The 21,743-nt window shown below is 38.7% G+C and overlaps 1 protein-coding gene across 1 annotated transcript in view; it reads right to left on the bottom strand.

The window, feature by feature from the left end:
- The window catches only part of FREM2 (FRAS1 related extracellular matrix 2), a 165,645-nt gene that overhangs the window by 34,251 nt on the left and 109,651 nt on the right, over nucleotides 1–21,743 (bottom strand). The window contains exons 7-8 of the mRNA XM_054701874.1: nucleotides 3,514–3,663; nucleotides 1,655–1,864 (exon numbers count right to left, since the gene is read on the bottom strand). Coding sequence (XP_054557849.1) covers nucleotides 1,655–1,864; nucleotides 3,514–3,663 — 360 coding nt within the window. The remainder of the gene's footprint in view (nucleotides 1–1,654; nucleotides 1,865–3,513; nucleotides 3,664–21,743) is intronic.

Here is a 21,743-nt window from a genome sequence, read left to right as displayed (position 1 = left end):
CCCCATTCTTTCTGTGGTGAATCCTTTTACCCCCCTGCACCTCTAGCCTGTACCCAAGTTCTGGTATGAATAAATAATTTTTTTTAAAAGAGACGTTCATTACCAGATCTTCTTTTTTGCTGCTAATTGTATGCTTATATTATTGTAATGTGATTCCCCCAGTAAATCCATATTGTGGTTATATGCATTTGGCTTGAAAGTGAAATCTTCCTGCTTCCTAAAAGTTAGCACTCTGGGGATTCCAAACCTGATAAAATAATAGTTTATCAAGACTATGTTGAAAAAATTGGTAAGTATGAAATTACGTGTGTGTGAGTGTGCATCTATATAATAACTAGGTGATATTCACGCTGGGTCAATCAAACATAGGACTAATTCACAAAAGGTTGGATGCCTCCAAGCAATGTCAAGATCATCAAGGTTGAAGATTATTCAGAATCCCCTTATGATGACATGTGAGAACCCCATTATGCATACAGAAGCTGGGTATCTTAAAACAATGATTTTGGCACCTTATTAAGGGAATTTCAGGAGTGTCTGTGTATAGAGGTGACAGAAAATGTCTTGTATTGAGAAATGGAAAAAAAAGACCTTTGGCACTCAAATTTCTATGCAGCCTTGTGTAAAATGTTGTGTAGTTCTTCCCAGCCATGGTGAAGAAATTTTTGAGGCACAATCAAGATATTAATTATAATCTCACTCTTTTTTAATTTGCAAGGAAAGGAAGACTAAAATTTTTCTTCAGAGATTAATTCTGTCAAAATGATCAAGAAGAGAAAGAAGACCTGGTCAACCCGGGTATTGTTTTTTTTTTTAAAATTAATTAATTAATTAATTAATTAATTTAAGCACTGGGTACAGTCAGAAGTGTGGGAGGGTGAGAGAATTCACCAGAACCAGAGTGGAGAACAGAACATCCAGACTGACGAAATACACTGCTGAGGGGGGCCTCTGCTGGTAGCGCTGCGGTTGAGTGCTGGGCTGCGAGGCTGCCCACAGCCTCTGCAGCGTCGGTTTGTTCCCGGGACGCCGGCGAGGGTCCCACAGAAAAAAAAAAAATACACCGCTGAGGGGAGCAGCGGGCGGCAGAAGAGGTCTGCGCGCCATGTGGGACCCTCGCCTGGCATCCGGGGATGGAACCGGTGCTGCAGAGGCTGTGGGCAGCTTTGCAACCCAGCGCTCAACCGCTGCGCCACTGGGGAGGCCCAATCTGGCTATTGTTATGGGTTGAACTGTCCCCTCCAGATTCACAGGTTGAAGTCCTAACCCTCAGTACCTGAGAATACAATCTTCGGATACAGGGTCTTTACAGAGGTAATTAAATAAAAGTGAAATCATTAGGTGGGCCTTAGTCAGCTTAATTGGTGTCATAAAAAGAGAAAATTTGGACACACGAGACATACACAGAAGATGCTGCAAAGACACATAGAAAGAAGATGACCATCTATAATTCAAATGTAAGGAAACAACCTCGTAGAAATCTTGATCTTGGATTCTTAGTATTCAGAACCGTGAATCAATAAATTTCTGAATCTGTAATACATATTTATGGCAGCCCTACCAAATTAATACAAGTATATAAATCCTAGTTTATTACTTGTTATTTGTACAAACTGTAGCATAGCATTATCATTGTAAATTAATAAGCACTCACAATCTGAGATAGTGTCATTTATGAACACTGTGGCTTTGTTGGGCTCTCCGAGTGCTGCATTCATTGGCATACGAAGCACCAGTTCAAATTTCTCAATTCCTTCCAGCACTGGTTGTCCAAGATCATCCAGAATGATCACACGAACAGTCTGCATGTTGACTCCAGGTGCGAAGTCTAAGTTGCGACTGATTCCCACATAGTCTGTTCCAGCTTTGACAGCAACAAAAGAATTACTCAACTGGGGACTGACTAAATTTAAACAAAATTATGAGACATACATTATGCAGATTTATGTATAATTACTTTAAAAACACAGACCAGCATAACATTACAGAAATTTGTATTTAACAAATTTTACATTATTATCAACACTGGCTATTGATATGGGAGAATAAAGATCAGGTTGTGAACATTATTTTAAGTATGTCTGGTGAGCTATTTCAGTTTTAGTTATTTTAACTTTCTAGCTTATAATTTCCCCATCTTTATTTTGGAATGAAGAATAAAATAATCGCATGTCAATAAAAGAGATGATGATCATGAATGTCTATATGAAATATAGCTGTTTAAATTTTACAAACATTACTAAATATCTATGGTTATTTTTAGGAGCACCTACAGAAGATCCTGTTTAGGTGAGTGGTTGTCTGCTGGTTAAGTCAACAAATTTTAGATTCAAGATTTTGTTCTACAAGCTTCACCCACACTTGTTCCAGGGGAGGAGGTCAATCCTCTATGCTCAAAGACATATTTGGGTTTTGGATTATTATTTTTTAGGCCAGGGTGGTACATACTTTGGGCTCACATTTTTATTTATGCTTAAAGTAGTTAAAAATAAAACAGTATGTTAATCTTTAGGCATAATAACTATAAAGACTGGGCATGGAGGAAAACAGTCCAAGATTATTGCTTCTTTCTTAATTTTCATAACTTTTGCTCTTGGAATGCTCACTTTTTATCTGCTTATGAGTATGAAATGAATATATCTGTCTTTAATTCATTTTTAAAAATCTCTATCAATAATCTCTTTGTGTCTCTGCATTTTTCTTTTCTTCTGCCTCTTTACCTTTTCCCTCCTCTTTCTGATTCAAATTGTCTCTTAAAAATAAATAATTTGGTTAACAAATATTTACTGGACAACAACTTCATGCAAAGTATTATATTCGTCCCACTGCATTACAAAAGATGAAACTTAAGGGTAACTTTTAAGATGAGGTGGAAGCCACTTGTTTTATATGATAAATGTGTGATTTGTCTGTGATGTGTATGTTTGTGTGTATGAATACAGAAAAAGAATTTGTGTTTTTGGTAATTTAGAAGAGAAAAAAAGTAATTTTCTTATTTTATGCTTACCCTAAACTATATGATCACTTTTGTGGTGATGTAGATTCCAGAATAAAGGGTAATCATATGTCAGATGGGACAGATTGTATTATGAAGTATGGAGAATGCTTTGGGATTTGAAGTATATGTGGGGACATCTGTTAAAATAAGGAGGGAACTGAGGTGGACAGGCATCACTGCATAACACTCAATGTCACTAGATTGCTTTGAGGGTGACCATCAAGATTGTTCTTGCCTTGTATATGGTGTCATAATAGTCAATGATGCTAGATTTCCCAAGTGAAGAGAGAGAATTCACAGATAGATAAATATAGGCATTAGAATGTAAAGATTTTGACTTATATTTTGTCACTTATCTTCTGATTTGGGGCCCTAATGTATTTTCCTGCAGTATCAATACAGTCCAGATTTACCTGCCAGATTATCACAATTTCAGAAAAAAAAATCCATTCAACTAGACTGTCTTAATAAGAATATTTTAGCTTTAACACATTTTGTGTAATGAAACTGCTCACCATCGGCAGAGGGAGGCTCTGTCTTCCTTGATCTCACAGTGACACTGGAAGACCTGGACAGGTCAGTGCCAGTCCTCCACACCTGCACTTCCACATAGCCTGTGCTCTCATCTACTGAGTACTTGACGTCGCCAAAGTAGAATATGGGTTCTATTAAAACAAAGAAGAAACCATTTCTGTTATTTCCTTTCCCACATCAAATTCTACTGATGTAATTCCAAATAGGAGTTATATTTATCTTATTGGTTCTTATCATCATCACATATTTTTTTCCCATTAGCAAGAAAACATTTCTTTAAGAGGAGAATTTCTATAGTTTTCAGGTCAAAATGCCTCTGTTAAAAAACAAAAATAGATATGGTAAGTGCCCAGTGGAACATTCTAATGTGGTGGTGTGTGTTATTTGACTTTATGTGGGATTATAAATGGTTTCTATATGGACTTCCTGGAAGGTAAAAATAGAATCAAAATGAAACAAGACAAAGTAGAATGACATTTTATGAGTTTGACCCTACTATTCATTTTGTTATTCCTTAGTGAATCTTCATCCTGGAGACTATTTACACCATGACATTTTTTAACCACCTAGATGGGCCATAATCCAGTGTACTTTGGCCTGAAATAACCACGAGAGCTAGCAACTATTGGTGTAGTGAAATTGATTACATATGGGTCCTGGAGGCTTAGAGCAGGATCTTGTCATCATTACCAGGGCATGGTTGTAGACGACCTGGGAGGTTAGGAGGATGTCTAAACCAACTGGGGTCCCAGTAGAGAAATAATCAGACATCAAATATGTATAAAAGTGATGTGATTTAGGTGATTAAAGTAGGACACATACTGGAGAATTTGTATTTTTTCCAGGATTGGTGATGAATTGATCTAGCCATTGCTCCCTATATGATTCCACAGGTGACCATCAATTGATCTTGTGAGATTGTGACCAGAAGTCTGAGGTATAGCAGTTAGCTGACCAGTAAAGAAAACTGAGTGATATTGTCTGTGCTTACTTTAAAATAAAACAATTATTTTTAAATATTTATAGACTCACAATAAGTTGGAGAAATAGATAGAGCATATACTTTATCCACTGAGAACTTTTTTATATGCAACCATTAACAATGAAAAATTAATCAAGAAAATACACATATACAGTGAATAGCCCTTTGACTTGAGACATTTTAGTCATCTGTGTCTGGTTTTACAAGACTCAAAAGAACTAAGTATAAAAGGTCATGCAATTCATACCCATGTTCTTAAAACACAAAGCCATTTAGGAGATATCCAGTATGTTTCAGAGCATCTAATCGAATTACCAAGCACATAACATCAAACAAAATCCAATAGTCATGGCTCGAAACTAAAGGAAAATCATTCTGTGCACTGCTCAAATTGAGTGAGCATTCTTAATTTTCCTGCCCCAAGTAAATTATCATTAATAAAAGTGGAAATTGTATTTTCTTTGTATCGTCATATGAGGACATGATAAAAAGTATATATAGCTCCCCCAAACTCTTGAATAATACAAAATCCACCTTGGAAATTTTGTTTGCATATTTTGGTTTAAGGAGTGATAAATGTCCCTACAGCATACTTCACCTCCTCATCCTTTCAACTTGGACGGTGCTTGGGCACGTGAGTGTGTGTGTACAGATGGACGTGTTATCTTAGTCAAAGCAGACCTCAAATACACACCAATAAATTCCTTACATTTCTCAAGCCTAAGTAGGGGGCAAAGGTGAAAACAGCCCCCAAAATGGTTATTTTGACCAGATGGCCAAACCAGGCACATCTGTGTGTCTCTTAAAAGGCTTTTATAGTTGTTACAGAGGTCTGATCATCAGTAGCCAACAAGTAGCTCCCCAAGTTGCTTTGCATTCCTGGCAAACCACATCATACAAATTAGGCTTCTGAGCAGTGGGAGGACCACCTATTATATAAATAAATAATGATACCTCTCCCTATTCCTCACAGATATATCTGGAAGTGGAACAGAATGAGATCATGTGAGTGCACAACTGCTAATCACTCAAAGCTCTATAACTTAGAGACAAAACTGTGTTCTTTGTGCCCATTCTGTCAACTGCAGATCAAGGATTTGAGATAGATAAGTAGATAGATGGATAGATAGCTAGATAGCCCTATATAATACATTGAATTTTTTTAAATCCAAGTTATCATAAAAGAATAAAAGATAAGAATAAAAGAATAAAAAAATAAAAAAGAATAAAAAAATAAAAAAGAATAAAAGATAAGGATAATAGTCACCATACATAGAACATTCAATATGTGTCTGACATGTGCTTTGTGTGTGTGTGTGTGTGTGTGTGTGAGAGAGAGAGAGACAGAGAGAAGGTGAGCAAGGAGGAGAGAGAGGTAGGAGTGTACAGCATATGCAACAAGCAATAAATTATGATTTATGTGAATGATCAAACCATGTTATATTACCTATTGTATAGGATGTTGTTACCACCAGTAGAAAGAAAGAGGGAGAAAGGAAAAGGGTTTTAATTTTCAATCTCTCCATTTTACCCCAGCAGCTAATAGAAGGCATATGAAAAGGTATTTATTTCCTAAAATGAATTCTTTTTAATCAGCAGATTATATTATGTATGTGACTTATCTCCTAATCAGTACTCCACACATGACAACTGGAAAAAAAGGGTCCATTAATCAATTATAATAATTTCTGTTAAAAAATAAACAATTACCTGTGAGATCTAACACAATTTAATAGTTTTTATAATAAAAACAACTCTTGTCAATTACCTAGCTTCTTATGCCATGAACAAACAGAAATAGGTATATATTAACACCTATATCCTTTCAGTGTAGGTGAATGAGAACTGAAATTGTTATTTCAATTTCTTGACACCTTTTTAAAAAATCTCTAAAATTTAAAATGTTGTTTATATTTGTTGCCATTTGTTACCATTTGGACAGAATCTTAAATAAATTAGTAAAACTCCTTCAGGTAATGAGTTGAGTTGTAAATAGCACTCAAGGTATATGAGTGGATTTTTTTTTAAATTTTTTTTTTAATTTTATTTTTATATTCCCCAAACAATTGCAACCCCTTTATTTTGACCCCAATCCCTCCCCCCGCCCCCCTCCCCTCGTAAAGTGTCTCTGGTTCATAGTTGTTTGTTGATTATGATTTTCACTTTCTTACAGATATTCATTTTCCTGGTCCCTTATTTAAGTTTTCTAGATTCCTGCTATGAGTGAGACCATCCGGTATGACTGGATGTTTTTAATGCATGTTAACGGGTTCTATGTCATGAGCAGATGAAAAGGATGAATGAAGACTGTCAATGATTGAAATATATGCAAAATCCAGAAGAATTGCTTGTTTCAGCAAATTATTATAATCATGAGTAAGATTTTAATTCACCTCTCTTTGGTAACTCAGTTTTTGTCTATGAGCTTGGTTTCTTTTAGAAGTTAACTGTAGGGCCTCCCCGGTGGCGCAGCGATTGAGCGCTGGGTTGCGAAGCTGCCCGCAGCTTCTGCAGCGCCGGTTCGATCCCCGGCCACCAGGTGCGGGTCCCACATGGTGCACAGACCCCTTCTGTCACCTGCTGCTCCCTTCAGCAGTGTACCTCAGTCCTTCTGCCTGCTCTGCTCCCTGCCCTGGCTCTGGTGAATTCTCTTACCCTCCTGCGCTTCTGACCCAGTGCTTGTATAAATAAAATAAATAAATCTTAAAAAAAAAAAAGAAGTTAACTGTAGACATTTATCAATTAGATTTGGAAATACCCACATTACAATTTAATGTTAATTAGGAAAAATCTATTAAGTCTGTAAACAATACACCGTGCTATGTAATTTGCCAATTTTAATGGAGAAGATAGACAGTGGCTGAATGTTATTATCTGGAATGAGAGCGTGATCAAATGAAACCACCATATCTGCCAGCCAACAACCACATAAAACCATAAAACAGTGATTCCACATCAATCCCCCACCCAGGAATCACACTCCAGAATGTTTTTATTACCTCTGCCGAGAAAGATAAATTATCCAAATCGTGTGTGAGCAGTGCAAGGGAGGTTTTAAATTGGCCTCTTGGAATAGTGTGAAATTCATAAAGGAAGCCAAATTCTACTCTTTGTATCCTTTGTGTTGTTGACCTTTCCAGTAAAGAACACAGATCAAGGCACAGACTACAGAAGAGTCTATTTTAGCTCATTACACATGAATATGCTATTCAAGTTTGGGGATACTTTCACTATAAACAGCACACATCGGAGCATGTTTGTTTAGCTATGAGGAGTGTAGCTATGAGGAGGCTAAGCAAGCCACACACCACACACACCTGCAGCAAAGATGAAGGGAAAATAATTTAAGTTGTTTTTTTTTTCCCCACAGGGAAAAAGTGAACTTTTTCTTTTGGCTAAGTCTGCGGTGTCTAGATTGATGTTTACCATTACATTGTGTCTCGTGAGATGAAAGGAAGAGGTACCAGTAGTAATTGTCATCTGGAGCCAAATCTTATTTACTCACGTGTACATGGACCATCAGTCAAGTAAGCTTTGTAGCTTTAACATGTTTGCTCAGAACTGAATGAAATGAAAGCTTTTATGCTGTCTTTTGGTTCAATGCTGAAAATAATACAAAGCAACCTCCCCTGAATTATTTCCAATTCAGATCTCTCTGCTGAGGTTTAGACTTGATAAGCACGTGCCTATTCAACCCAGTGCCATGGCAGCTCAAGTCAACTTCTCCCAAAAAGAGTAGACAAGAGTCACCGCTACTCTCAACTCATGGTTTCCCTCTGTCTCACTGCCAATACCCTCGATGTGGCCAGCGTCACCTGTCAGTTGAATTACAACAGACTCTTATCCAAAGAGGGCATAATTCAAAACAAATCTCATCCTGGTAATCCCTTTATTGAAAATGATTCAGTGTTTTCCATTGTTCTTAAGATTGTTTATTGATTCCTAAACAAGACACTGAAACATCTGATCTCAGTTTGCTTTTTAAAATTCATTTTAGTCCTCTTAGCACCCTGTCTTGAATGTCCTTAAAGTGATATTCCCAGTGTCTGCTACACCACCCCACCACCTTTGCTTCAAGCCATCCCCCACCCCCGCACGTCCTCCCATGAGGATCATTCCTGCTCCTTTTAGGCTTGAGTCTAGAAGTCACTTATGGGCCTCCCTGGTGGCCTAGGGGTTAAGTCTTACCCCACCACAATGGCCTGAGTTCAATCCCCAACCAGAGAGCTGACCCACATGGCACAGCAGACCTCTCCTGTCTTGCCCACTGCTCCCCTCAAAAGTGTATTTCAGTCAGTCTGCCTGTTCTGTTCCCCACTCTGTTTCTGGTGAATCCTCTCACCTCACACACCTCTGGCCTGTACCCCAGTTCTTCTATGTAAAATTTAGAAAAAAATAGAAACACTTATGCTAGGGAGAACCTAGGATTCCCCATAAAGTCCTCACCCATCCTGGGCCTCCCCAGTGGTGCAGCGGTTGAGCGCTGGGTTGCCAAGCTGCCCGCAGCCTCTGCAGCGCCAGTTCGATCCCTGGCTGCTCCCTGGCTTCCGGAGGAGGGTCCTGCATGGAGCGCAGACCTCTTCTGCCACCCGCTGCTCCCCTCAGCAGTGTACTTCGGTCCTTCAGCCTGCTCTGCTCCCCGCTCTGGCCCTGGTGAATTCTCTCACTCTCCCGCGCTTCTGTCTGTACCCAGTGCTTTATAAATAAATAAATAAATAAATAAAATAAATCTTTAAAAAAAAAAAAAGTCCTCACCCATCCTCCACCGTCATCACATGCTTGCATCCCTCACGACCTCTGAGTTCTCTAAGAAAAGGATGTAAGCCTCCTTTATTCACTGGTGGTTTCCCTACATTTAGTGTAATCAAAGTCTGGCAGGAGGCGCTTAATTAATACTTGCAGAAAGAATGAACTTCAAGTAAATTTGATGATTTACTTGTAAGAGAGAATGAATAAAAATGTGTCCGGGGTGAAAGTTAGAAAAGAACATTCTTAGTGGGAGTGAAGTGGACCAAGGGGTTGTCGGTGCAGTAAGATGACTGTGGAGGACAGTGTTCTCAGTCTGGAGGAAGTCCACAGAGGAAAGGTTACTGACTCATGAATAACTAAAAATAAATAAATAAATGAAAGATCTGTTTTCCTTTTTTTTTTCCCTACTATTTTTTATTGAGGCATATTCCTTTTTCTTTGGTAAATACTTTGCCTCCCCATCTTCCCAAGTTGGGTGTGCATTAGAGTCCTCCAAGAGGACTTAGGAACACAGGTGGCAGGCCTCACCTTTTTAGCTTTTTATTGTTTGAATAGACTGTATTTTTCAGAGCAATTTTAGATTCACAGAAAGTACAGTTTTAGATTTTCATGTTGCCCTGTGCCCACACATGCATCACACTGGTGTTTTTTACGACCCCCTCCCTTCTGCCCCAGGTACACAGGTTGTTTTAGTTCATCTCAGTGTCTTTAGCATATGATAACTGATTATTATATATCACACTAATTGTTTTGAATTCATTATCTTATTTCATTTTCACAAATAAATACTTCATGAAGTATATACTACATTAATCCCATTTTCACATATAAGGATATTGGGGTTTAGGGAAATAAAGAACTTTATCCAAAGTCATACATGAGGGAAAAGGTCAATTATGATTCATACTTAGATAAAGCTTTGATCTTAACTAAGCTAACTAACCTTAACTAAGGCAAGAAAGAAATCATAGCATAAAAAGTCTTTACCAATTTTCATGGACCTGATTTTTATCCAGTAATTTAATATGTGGAAATTTATCATATAGAAACTCATAAGTGTAAAGAATGTTAATCATTCTTCATTTGTAGTAGGGTACAATTGAAAAGGAACCCAAAACCCATTGCAAAGAGGTTGCTTATATATAGTTCATTCATAAAATGAAATACCAAGCTCTGAAATAGATTTTATTTTCTTTGTTAAAAAAAAAAAAAGCTAGTGGAGACACTGACATTTGGTTAAAGGTGGTTTTGTAAAACAAATAAAAAACTCCCATAAATTTATAACAAAGATTCTAACAGCAAATGGAAAAAAAATAGAAAAATTATGTAAATATGTACTGTTGCAAATTATGGATCTGAGACAAACAGAAAGGGAGGAGGAGGAAGGGGGTCAAAACATGGAAGGGAAGAGCACAAGGGACTATGGTGATGGTCACGGGTGAGGGGATGATGGGGATTATGCTTGAGGGGAGAAATCAAGTATTGTACAAAAATGAACATGATATAAGAAAATAAAAATAAATAAAATAAAAATATGCACTGTCTCAGAAGAGAAAACTTGCACTACTATATAAAAATAATTTTATTAATACTCAGGGAATGAAAATTAGAGTAATAGTACTATTTAATAGTCATAAGATCAGAAAAACCTAAATAGCTAAACATTGTGGGCACGCAGACATTCTCAGAAGCTGCCGCTGGGAATGTAAGTTGATTCAATCACTTTGAAGAGATTTGGCAGTGGTTGCTAACATTAAAATGGTATATCCAGCATGACCCACAAATCTACCCTTTGGTATACACCTGCACATGCACACTCAGAAACACCAGCAGGTTTAACACATTATTTATACTGACCAAAAAGGGAAACCAAATGTCTTCGGCAGGGGAGAGGGAATGGATAACTACAACTCATCTAACTGCATCAAAACAGCCAGAGCTTGAAAACACAATGCCAACTTAAAGGATCAAAAAAAGCAGGTTGAGGGGCCTCCCTGGTGGCACAAGGGGTTAAGCGCAGCACTATGAGGCTATCTGCAGCCACCACAGTACAAGTTCAATTCCTGGCCAGGGAGGTGGCCAACATGGTGCAGCAGACCTCTCCTGACTCACCCGTTGGTCCCCTCAGCTGTGTGTTTGGTCGTTCTGCCTGTTCTGCTCCTCCCCCTCACCATCCTGCGCCTCTGACCTGTACTCCAGTTCTTGTATAAATAAATAAATCTTAAAAAAATTTAAAAAAAATAGCTGTTTCTTGAAAAAAAAATTAAAAATGTATAGCAAAGGAGGTTAAATTTCTTTATAATCTCATCCTAGGAAATTAAAAAAATACACATCAAACTGCTAACTGGTTAATTTTTATATCAATTAGTGATTTTTTAATGTACATATACCACATTTTATATAGAATTACAGACTCGTTTTATGCATACCATTCTATAACATAGCAAATTTTTTTCACTACAGAAATGTACGACAGCATAATAGGCCTTTATCTAAAACTAACCAATGTCACCACTTTCCGTAGTTGCTCTCTAGTACCACTCAGCTCTCATGGCAGACAGGAGAGGTCTGCCATACCACGTGGGTTTCTTCTTGGCCAGCTGGGAATCGAACCAGTGCTGCCAAGGCAGTGGACAGCTTCACAGTGCAGCGCTCAACCTGCTGCGCCACCGGGGAGGCCCCATCTATTGCTTTTTAAAATAGGAAAACCAAAGAAGGAAACAAGCTGATGAACTGCTTCTTATAAATGAGATATTTTTTAAAATTTAGTTTTATCTGAGCCTTTAGTTTTGACTAGGCTTTTCCCTACTTGTCCCTCCAAAATATTTTAAATACAAAAGAACCGATTGTTAAGAATCACCTCGTATCTAATATCTACTCTTTAAAATGCATTTTCAAAATTCTTGTTGAAAAAAGTAAAGCTCAAATGTATATTTAAGGGAAAAATTTAAGAGTATCAGTTTAAAGGCATGTTTTGACATTTCTTTTTCTTGCCAACTGTAATTTTCTCAGAGAGAATAAAGAAAAGTCAGTACATGTCAGAATGCTGGTGATTTAAGGACTGACTCTTTCCAATATTGCACTTGGGAGTAGTTGGCCAAACTTTCTCCAAAAAGATAATATTATCAGAGATTCTACTGTCAATCTAGTTTCACTCCAAAACTCTGATTTTGTCTTTTTTCAGGGTCAATACAAGTTTAAAATAAAATTTAAATGTCAGTCACCAGAGTTTTCTGCCATTTAGAGGCATTAAAATAAGGTTTCATGAGTGATCTTTTTAATCATCAAATATTTTGAGTACCTTGCCTTCTAGGGGATCATTTTTTAAACTTCTTTTTTTCTATCCTACCTGATATTATAGCACAAATGAGGGAGGGGAAGGAAAAACCTGTCATCATCCACTAATTGATTTCCCTAACTCAATGGGACACAATTATTTATGGCAATGTTTTGCAAGACCCAGAGGGATTTTTGAAAGGTAGATTTCTGGGGCTCCATCCCAAATCAAAATCAACCAAATTTCCAAGAGTCAGAGTTTAAACTGTCTCAGGTGAACCTTGTGCACATAAGGGTCAGGATCACAGCCCTTTGGCAGCTTGGGGGTCTTAGGGAACACAACAGTTAATTGCACCACATGATGGGTGCAATAGTGCACAGGTTGTCAGGATGGTGGGTTGGAGACCACCAGGTGATATTCTAGGAAAGAAAAGGTGAGCTTATAGACTGAACAGGTAGAGGGAAGGTAAGGTGTGAGCATGCTGGAAAGTGGGGTGGCAAGAGTAGAGGGAGCTGGAGGAGAGTATAGAAGCCAGGGAATAAGGAAATTAAGATTAGACAGGTTGTGGCTGGCAAGTTCTTTAATTTCATGCTAAGAATTACAAAAATGGGAAGTCACCGCTGTTTTTTGAGCTGTAAGTGACAAGACCAGAACTTGGTTTGCAAAAGAGAGCCATGGTAGATGGACTGATGCAGGGAGAGACTAGAGGCAGGAAAGCGAAGGCTGAAAATTCACATTTTGGAAGAGACTCAGAAACTAAGTGACAATTTCTTCGTCATCAATGAAATGTGGAGGGCACTATCAAGGTAGATGATTGGGGGTATTCCAGCTTAATCAACTGGGTAGCTAAATTGTAAAAGTATTTACAGCATTATTCACTGTGCCATTGCCTAGATTGCTCTGTTCCAGTCTCTATGCTCATTTGCTATCGTTCCCAATACTCTTTAAAATCAACTGGGTAAGAATATCAATATATCAGCATGCTCTATTTACATCTGTGGATCCTTCTCTTAAATTTAGAGGACATTTCCCAATTATTCTTTAGGGTTAAAAATCCAGATGATGGTCCTCCCTGGTGGTGCAAGGGGTTAAGGTGCAACCCAGGAAGCTGTCCACAGCCACTGCAGCACGAGTTCGGTCGGTCCCCAGCCAGGGAGCTACCCACATGGCACAGCAGACCTCTCCTGACTCGCCCGCTGCTCCCCTCAGCAGTGTGTTTCAGTCAATCTGCCTGTTCTGTTCCCCACTCTGTCTCTGGTGAATCCTCTAACCCCTCAAGTCTCTGGCTTGTAGCCTGGTTCTTGTATGCATAAATAAATAAATCTTTAAAAAAACCCAGATAACATTCTCTATTTTCAGAGATAATATATTTAATTAATTAAATTGTATAAATATAATTATTTTGGAACACTAGTAAAAGGAATATATTTTAGCCAACATTTTATCTCTTTTAAAAGACAAAAACAAAGACAACTCTTGTGAGTGAATCATGGATGGAAGGTAGCCAAGTTGTTTGATGTGGGTAAAATAAATTCTTTTCCAAACCTGTGTATTCCATTTATATCTTCTAGTTTTCAGATATCATTGACATACCTTCTTTGATGAAAAAAAGCAGTGAACTTTATACTAATTTAATAGGTGAAATCAACACACTGAATACAAAATCTGAAAAAAAAAAGTTATTGTGTTTCACTAATGCTTCTATTCCTATGCTATACTACAAATGTCATAGCAGGCCCCAAATGCTACTTTCTGTACCACAGTGTTTGTATTTTTCTTTATTGTTAATAATGAACTTTTACCTTTAGACAAAAAGAAAATGAGAATAAGTAATTAAAGTCTTCATAAGTTAATGAAAAAGTGTGATGTACTTATTTCCAAAGTCAAGTTAAAGGAATCTTGGGTAGGGTTGCTCTATCATCAGACATGAATAGGGGTCATGTTTGGGTTAGTCTCATATCATCAGGGGTTGTCTGCTAAGGGACAGCATGTGCACCCTTTCTTATTAACACCCAAGTATTATAGGTTATGGCATAGGGGGCTCAATGATGGCTAGTCTTTCACAATTAAATAATTTTTCTTCGTAAGACTTCCTGTGTTCCACCCTCCACCGAACCATTTTCTAGCAGTATGCCCTTGGGTAAGTTACATAATATGTTTGTGTCTCAGTTCTTCATTGTAAAATTGGGGATTACAGCAAGAGCAGCTTCATGGGCTAGTTGTAAAGTCTCAATGAGAGGACACAGCAAAATGCTTACAGCAGAGCTTGGCATACCAGAAGCTCTCAATGTATATTAGTACGTAGTTATTGAAGAATACAGATAGTTCCTAATCACTATGCATTTTATTACATCTAAAACTGATTGTAATATTAGAGTATAGGCAAATCATTTGCTACAGCATGTGTATGATAGATAAAGATCAGAAAACAACCTAAATGTCCATCAGTAGTGTGCTATGGCCACACTCTGAAATACAAGACAGTCGTTACAAAGAATGAGCATGGTTTATATGTACTGACATGAAAAGTTTTTCATGATACATTGCTATGTAAAATAAGTATATCATAATACACATAATACAATCATGTAGTCATGACAAACCGGATTTTTGGTGTGTCTGTTCCAAGTGCTAGATAGATGTACACGCACTTGTTTAATCACACTAACCCTTTGAGGTAGGTACAATTATTTTGCCTATCAATACTTTACAGATGAGGAAACTGAGACCACTCAGGGAGCTGCTTGGAAGTTTAAGATCAATAATCAGTATTTGGAACAGAAACAAGACCAACTGCTTCTAGAACATGTGCTAGTTGCTACTTCATTATAGCAATAATTGCCGCTAGCCAAAATGAAAAGAAAATGTGTTCTTGGAACTGTGTGTATGAAAGATACACACAGCGGACTAAGTGACCTGAAGACAGAGGTGTGGGTTTGGTGAGGGAGATGGCCAGGCTACTGCCCTGTAGTCAGTGTACTTCTGTTTAGCACTCATGTAATAATTTTGTACCCAAAATATTAATATTAAAAAGGGATTAACCGGCACAATCTACCTCATTTAAATGTAAAATCATAATATTTGATTAAAGGAAAAATACCAGGTTGTCAGAAAAGTCAAGGCGCATTTTTTCTATGCTTTTCAGAGAAAATATATGTCATGACTTTTCTGACAACCCACCCAATATTAATAAGTAGAGCAAAAATTCCCTTTCCTGCTATAAAAAATCTGTAAAACATTTTTACTCAAAGGATTCTGGCATCTTTACCATCTTGCTCATTTATTCCACAATGCTGTGGAGCAATATACTCTCTAGGGAAGTGAGTAGTTATTTACACTTTCAAAAAAGTCATTATCTAAGAGCCCCCAAGGTCCTGCAAAGTTTGTGTCTTTCTATTCTTAAATATAACCTACTCCCAGCTGACTGCTGTCAACAAGTCCTGTCTTCTCACACTTGTCACATTGTACTTTTCATGCTATATTCAAAAAATTATCTACTCATTCATCTCCCCCAATTGACAGAGATCTTCCCAAAGGAAGAAATCATGTATTGTTCTTATGTAAACTGCAATAAGAAGCATGGAGCCTGCCATACGGCAGTCATAAAAAATGCGTACAGACATAGGCTAACTGATACCACTTTCAGCGTTTCTAATAAAAAGAAATCTTTTTGGCCCTAAACTCATCTTATAAATGAGAATATACTAGTTAAAATTATAGCTAGTATAACTGCAATATCATAGTATTATAGTTACATCTACTGAATGTCTGCAACTCCCATCAGAATCTCTAGAATCTTTGTTGTATTGATTTCTATTTTTTGCAAGGTAATTAGTTTTAGCTGCTGCTTATAAGCAAAATTAAATTGAATACAGAGGTTAAAAAATTGGCTCAAGGTTATATAGCTAGAATGTGGAAAAGTGAATATTTTTGGAATATTTTCTTTTCTATTCCAAAAATTATCAATGAGAAAGTATATATGTACTTTCATTTCTGCTAACTAACATGAATTTTGTAAGTCAGATTTCAGAATCAATGGTGACTTTGACAACACGGTGATTTACATGGGAATCCCAACAGCTGAACCGAGCCACATTAGGATCAACATGGTGTCAAATACAAGCTGTGTGAGGTCTCAGGAACAAAAGCATGTGGTTGACCTGGAAAAACAAATAATCTCGACCAGAGGCTACTCCACAAATGACACTTGAAACATGCCTGCAGGTGGCAAAGCAGGGGATTCCAGAATAAATTGCTAAACCTACTCCATTTCAAGTGGAGAGGAATGTGCTCCCTTTCTGCAAGGATTTTTCTTCCTGGCTTCTCCTGCGAGCATTACTTAGGAGCAGCAGTCCACTCTGTTCCACTGCTTCCTACTAAGTTCATGAACAGCGGTCCCAGAGTCTCCGTCCTTCTGTGATGTGATGGGGATAAACACATCAAATTGTTCTATAAACCCAAGATGCGAGTCCCCGCTGGGTCACTTATGAATGTCTGACACTGGGAAGTCATTCTCTTTGGTTCTTGGATTTCTGCTCTGTAATATGGAGTTGATTCAGTTGGGCCTTGTGAATTCATCACTAAGTTCTCAGGTCCGTGTACATTTTCCTTCCCATCTCAGAGAAGGAAATATGATACTATTGTAATTGGCAATTATTTCTCTCAACAATCCTGCAAACTACTTATGCTTACTTTCTGCACTCTTTTTTTTTTTAAAGATTTATTTATTTATTCATTCATTCATTCATTTATTTATTTATACAAGCACTGGGCACAGTCAGAAGCGCGGGAGGGTGAGAGAATCCACCAGAGCCAGAGCGGGGAGCAGAGCAGGCAGAAGGACCGAAGTACACTGCCGAGGGGAGCAGCGGGCGGCAGGAGAGGTCTGCGCGCCATGTGGGACCCTCTGCCGGTGGCCGGGGAGCAGCCGGGGATCGAACCGGCGCCACAGAGGCTGCGGGCAGCCTCGCAACCCAGCGCTCAACCGCTGCGCCACCGGGGAGGCCCACTTTCTGCACTCTTTATTGAAAATGAAACAGTTGCTTCTTGTAGGAAAAAAAAAACAGGAATTATAAAACTAGGAACACTTAAGAAAAATTAGAATTAGAAAACCGTTCATGCCACATAGATGGTTTGTAAACTAAGGAGAAGCCACAAACCAAGATGATAAAAATATAAGCACTAATGATTTTCATATGACTTCTTATATGCAGATAAAACTTAACTGATAACATACATGGTTTCTAATGTGACATCTTTTTTAATCATTTAAACTTGGGAATTGTTTTAAGTTACCCAGAACAACAACAACAAAAAAAACACTGAATACTTTAAAAAGTAAGATAACAAAATAAAAACACACATCACCTTCTTGGGGGAAAGCAGGCTGTGGAACAGTATTGGCTGAGCTAAGCGGCTAAAAGTTAGCACAAAGAGGAGGTGGGTAACGGAATTAGACAGTTAAATCAGTGGCTTATTTGGGACAACTTAAAAGTCAAGGTTATTCATGTTCAGATAAATATAACATCACTAAGAAGCTGTTCAGCATCTCTGACAGCTAATATAAACTGGAGCAGGCAGAGCTTCCCAGAGCAATGGCCATGCTTCTTTGTAGTCTTTAGGTGGGAGCCTGGTCACTAGTTTTCACAGAAGGAACTAGAAAAATTGAAGAAAGCCAAAAGGCTCCCTTTGGGCATTTTATAAACACACTAAATGTATTTTTTTTTTGATAAAGTGAACTCTATTCCTTTATTGGAATTTTTTTTCCTGTTACAGAATACATAATGTAAGAGCAGGTAAGAGTAGTCCTGGCCAGCCTGCTCAATTCCAGGCAGGCTTCCATTTACTGCATATTTGTTGAACACAGCATTTTCCTGGTACTGTACTCCACCCTGCACAAACTCATAGAAACAACTCTGCTTTGAAATGGTTCTGATCCAGTAGTTGAAACTGAAAGAAAATATACTATTGCACGGTTGTCTTGGCAGCCATAATGCAAACCACATATGTTGGAATTCTAAGTGCTTTTCACATAATTTATACATTCTTCATACCAACCCTATGAAGTAGCTGCTATTATGAGGAAATTAAGTAAGAGAAGGTGATATATCTTATAAGTCAGAGGCAGGATTAGACACCTAGGCAACATGGCTTCCTAAACATATCTTGCCTCTCCATGCATGAGGAATTATAATTGCCTGGATTGTGCTACCCAGTTTTACTGCATTACTCATGTTCTAAAACTCTATCAACTCACTTCTTTTTCACAACTTAAAACTATGATATATAATCTTTCCCTCAATATTACATCTTAGTGCAAGGTGATAAGTACCACTATTTGATCTTAGAGTTTCTCCTTTCTTTTCACTTGAATAATAGTTTAAAATACTATCCATTATTTTCACTTTTTCAGCTCCCATTAAACTTGAAATTCATTGACATTGACTTTATCCTCCAAACAGTTTAGAAATGCTCTCTCCAAGTTGACCAGCACTCGTCTTTCTACAAAGTCTATATTCACATAGTATTCGTTTCCCTCCCCCTCTCTGCAGAATTCAACACTGTGGACACCATCTGTCTTCCTAAATGTCTGTCTTCTTTTCTGTCTGAGATACCATTCTCATCTGTTTATTCTTTATCACTCTCATTTCTTCTGGCTTCCTTTATTGTAGGTGTTTTCTTTTAAAAGACAAAATAAGAGAGTCATAAAGTGCTTAGCGTCGGTTAGTAAACTTACTATTGTTATTGCGAGTAACTAGATTTTTGAGCCCCTAAGATGAGTTATCCAGGTGAAGTACAGGGAGGTGAAGTGAGAGGACTTCCCAGAAGAAGGCGTAGAGTTAGAACAGATGATAGGTGAGCTGGACCATGTGTTTGGGGACCTCGGAGAATTCGCTGTGGTATTATGGTGTGCTGCTTGGGGTAAGGAGATGGGGGCAATGAGGAAGAAAGGAGGCAATGGCCAGGTGATGCAGGACCTTGTTTTCTAATCCAAGAGGCTGGAAACTTACTCCAGAAATCATCAGGTGAGAGGTTTGCTCAGTTGTAGGCAGAAGAGCACTGTAATTAAACAAGCATTTAAGGAGTCCAGAGATTGGTAGGTATGGGGGTGGGCAAATTGGTGGTAGAGAGATTATTAACACAGCAGCTGCAAGAATCTAGGTGACATCTGTAGCTGGGATGGATGAGGTGGTGACAGTCCAAATGGGAGATGAGGGCCTCAATGATGGCACAAGGGGTTAAGTCGCAGTACTATGAAGCAAACCCCAGCTACTGAAGCATGAGTTCTATCCCTGGCCAGAGAGGTGATCCACATGGCACAGTAGACCTCTCCTATCTCGTCCACTGTTCCCCTCAGCAGTGTATTTCAGTAGATCCTCCTGCTCTGCTCCCCATTATGTCTCTGGTGAATTCTCTCACCCCCTGCACCTCTGGCCTGTACCCCAGTTCTTGTATGCATAAGTGTATAAATCTTTAAAAAAACACAAACAAATGGAGGATGATAGGATATAAAAGAGGTCCAACCAAGGATTTGGAGTAGTGAGTGAGAGGAAAGAGTCTAGTACTGGCAGAACCATTGTAGTGGCAGGAATGGACACGGTGCAGGTTTTCTGATCCAGCAGACCGGGTAAAGGAGGAGTCAGAGTCCTCAGTGCAGGTTTTTGTTGGGGTTTACCTGGTACACAGGAGGCAGAGGTGCTGGGGGACCAGTAGGCTGGCAGGCCTCCCAGCCCCCAGTAAGTCTGCACTCTGGGCTCTCCCGCCTTCTCTCAGCTTCTGCTGCTTCTCAGCTTCTCTTTCGGCTTCTACCGGCGTCCCCATGACGCCGCCCTTAAAAGCCCAGTCCCAGCCCAGGTGAATCCCATCTACCTATGCCCACACCCTACTCCAGGTGCCCGCCTTCAGGCATGCATTCAGGACCGCAAGGATCCATCATCTATCCTGATGGCAGGAGGGCAGAAAAGCCTGACATTTTTCCTTACCCTACAATCATTCACCAAAATTAGGAATACAGGAGAAAACTCAGGGTAGAGCAAGGACTAACTCCTCTATTCTATTTTGTTTGTTTTTTCCTGATTTGCTTTGATTTCTTTCAGAAGTTAGGAGACTAAGGCCATGTTAACTCAAGTGCCAGTATTTTTTTTTCCTTTCCTTACTTAGAAAAAGGAAAAAAAGAAACATTTCACACCTAACTAAATGTTGGATCTTCCATAATAATGACACAAAGGTTTAATGGAGTTTCCCTCTTCACAAAAATGTCAAGGGATGCAATGTTTTGCAGAAGGTAATGAAGCTTTCCTCAGAGAATTAATCAAACATCTCCGCCTGCTAACAGTTTACTTGTCCTCTCAGTATATTGAACTAAATCCAGGACATATTGCTGACATTTAAAAGAACTTTAAAATATGTATACAGAACCCATATCAGTTAAAAGATGCAAACTAGATTCGTTGGGATAGTGATCCCCTAGAAAGAGGACTAAAACTCTGTACCTCTTTCAACTCTATTGTGTAGTAGGGATAGTATTTCACCCAGTTCCCAAAGCTTCAGACCCAGCACCCAAGATCTACAAGGTGTACAGCCAACACCTGTACTATTTACAAATTTATCTTGTATTTACGGGATCATCTTGCAGCATAACAATGTGAAGGACCCTATGGCTTTGACTTTTTAAAGCTTTCTCTTGTAGTGAATGAGGCCTGAAGATTATCCCTGTGAATAGGTGTGATTCTTTCAAAAAAAGAAGAAAAGAATGAGCTTCTTGTTGGCATTTTGACCACCAAGCGCTGGCTTTGTGGCATACTTCCTGGGACTGGAAGACAGATTATTTGTGAAACACCCTTGGGGAAACTGAAGCTGATATATATTTCAGCACTGTGTGGAGAGAGAAAGCTAGTTTTCTCTCACAATGGCCATATTCTGGCTATTCTGAACTCTTTATTTCCCCCCTCTGTACCGACCACTTTCTTTCTTTCTTTTTTTAAAAGATTTATTTATTTATACAAGCACTGGGTACAGTCAGAAGCGCGGGAGGGTGAGAAAATTCACCAGAGCCAGAGCGGGGAAGAGAACCGATGAAGAAATACACTGCTGGGGAGCAGCGGGCGGCAGGAGAGGTCTGCGCGCCATGTGGGACCCTCGCCGGTGGCCGGGGATTGAACCGGCGCTGCAGAGGCTGCAGGCAGCTTCACAGCCCAGCGCTC

The sequence above is a fragment of the Talpa occidentalis genome, unplaced genomic scaffold (assembly GCF_014898055.3).
Source record: "Talpa occidentalis isolate TD23 unplaced genomic scaffold, MPIMG_talOcc4v2.1 talOcc4.5, whole genome shotgun sequence".
NCBI lineage: Eukaryota > Metazoa > Chordata > Mammalia > Eulipotyphla > Talpidae > Talpa > Talpa occidentalis.
The sequence above is the reverse complement of the archived record's forward strand: the minus strand, read 5'-3'. Positions and strand labels throughout refer to the sequence as shown.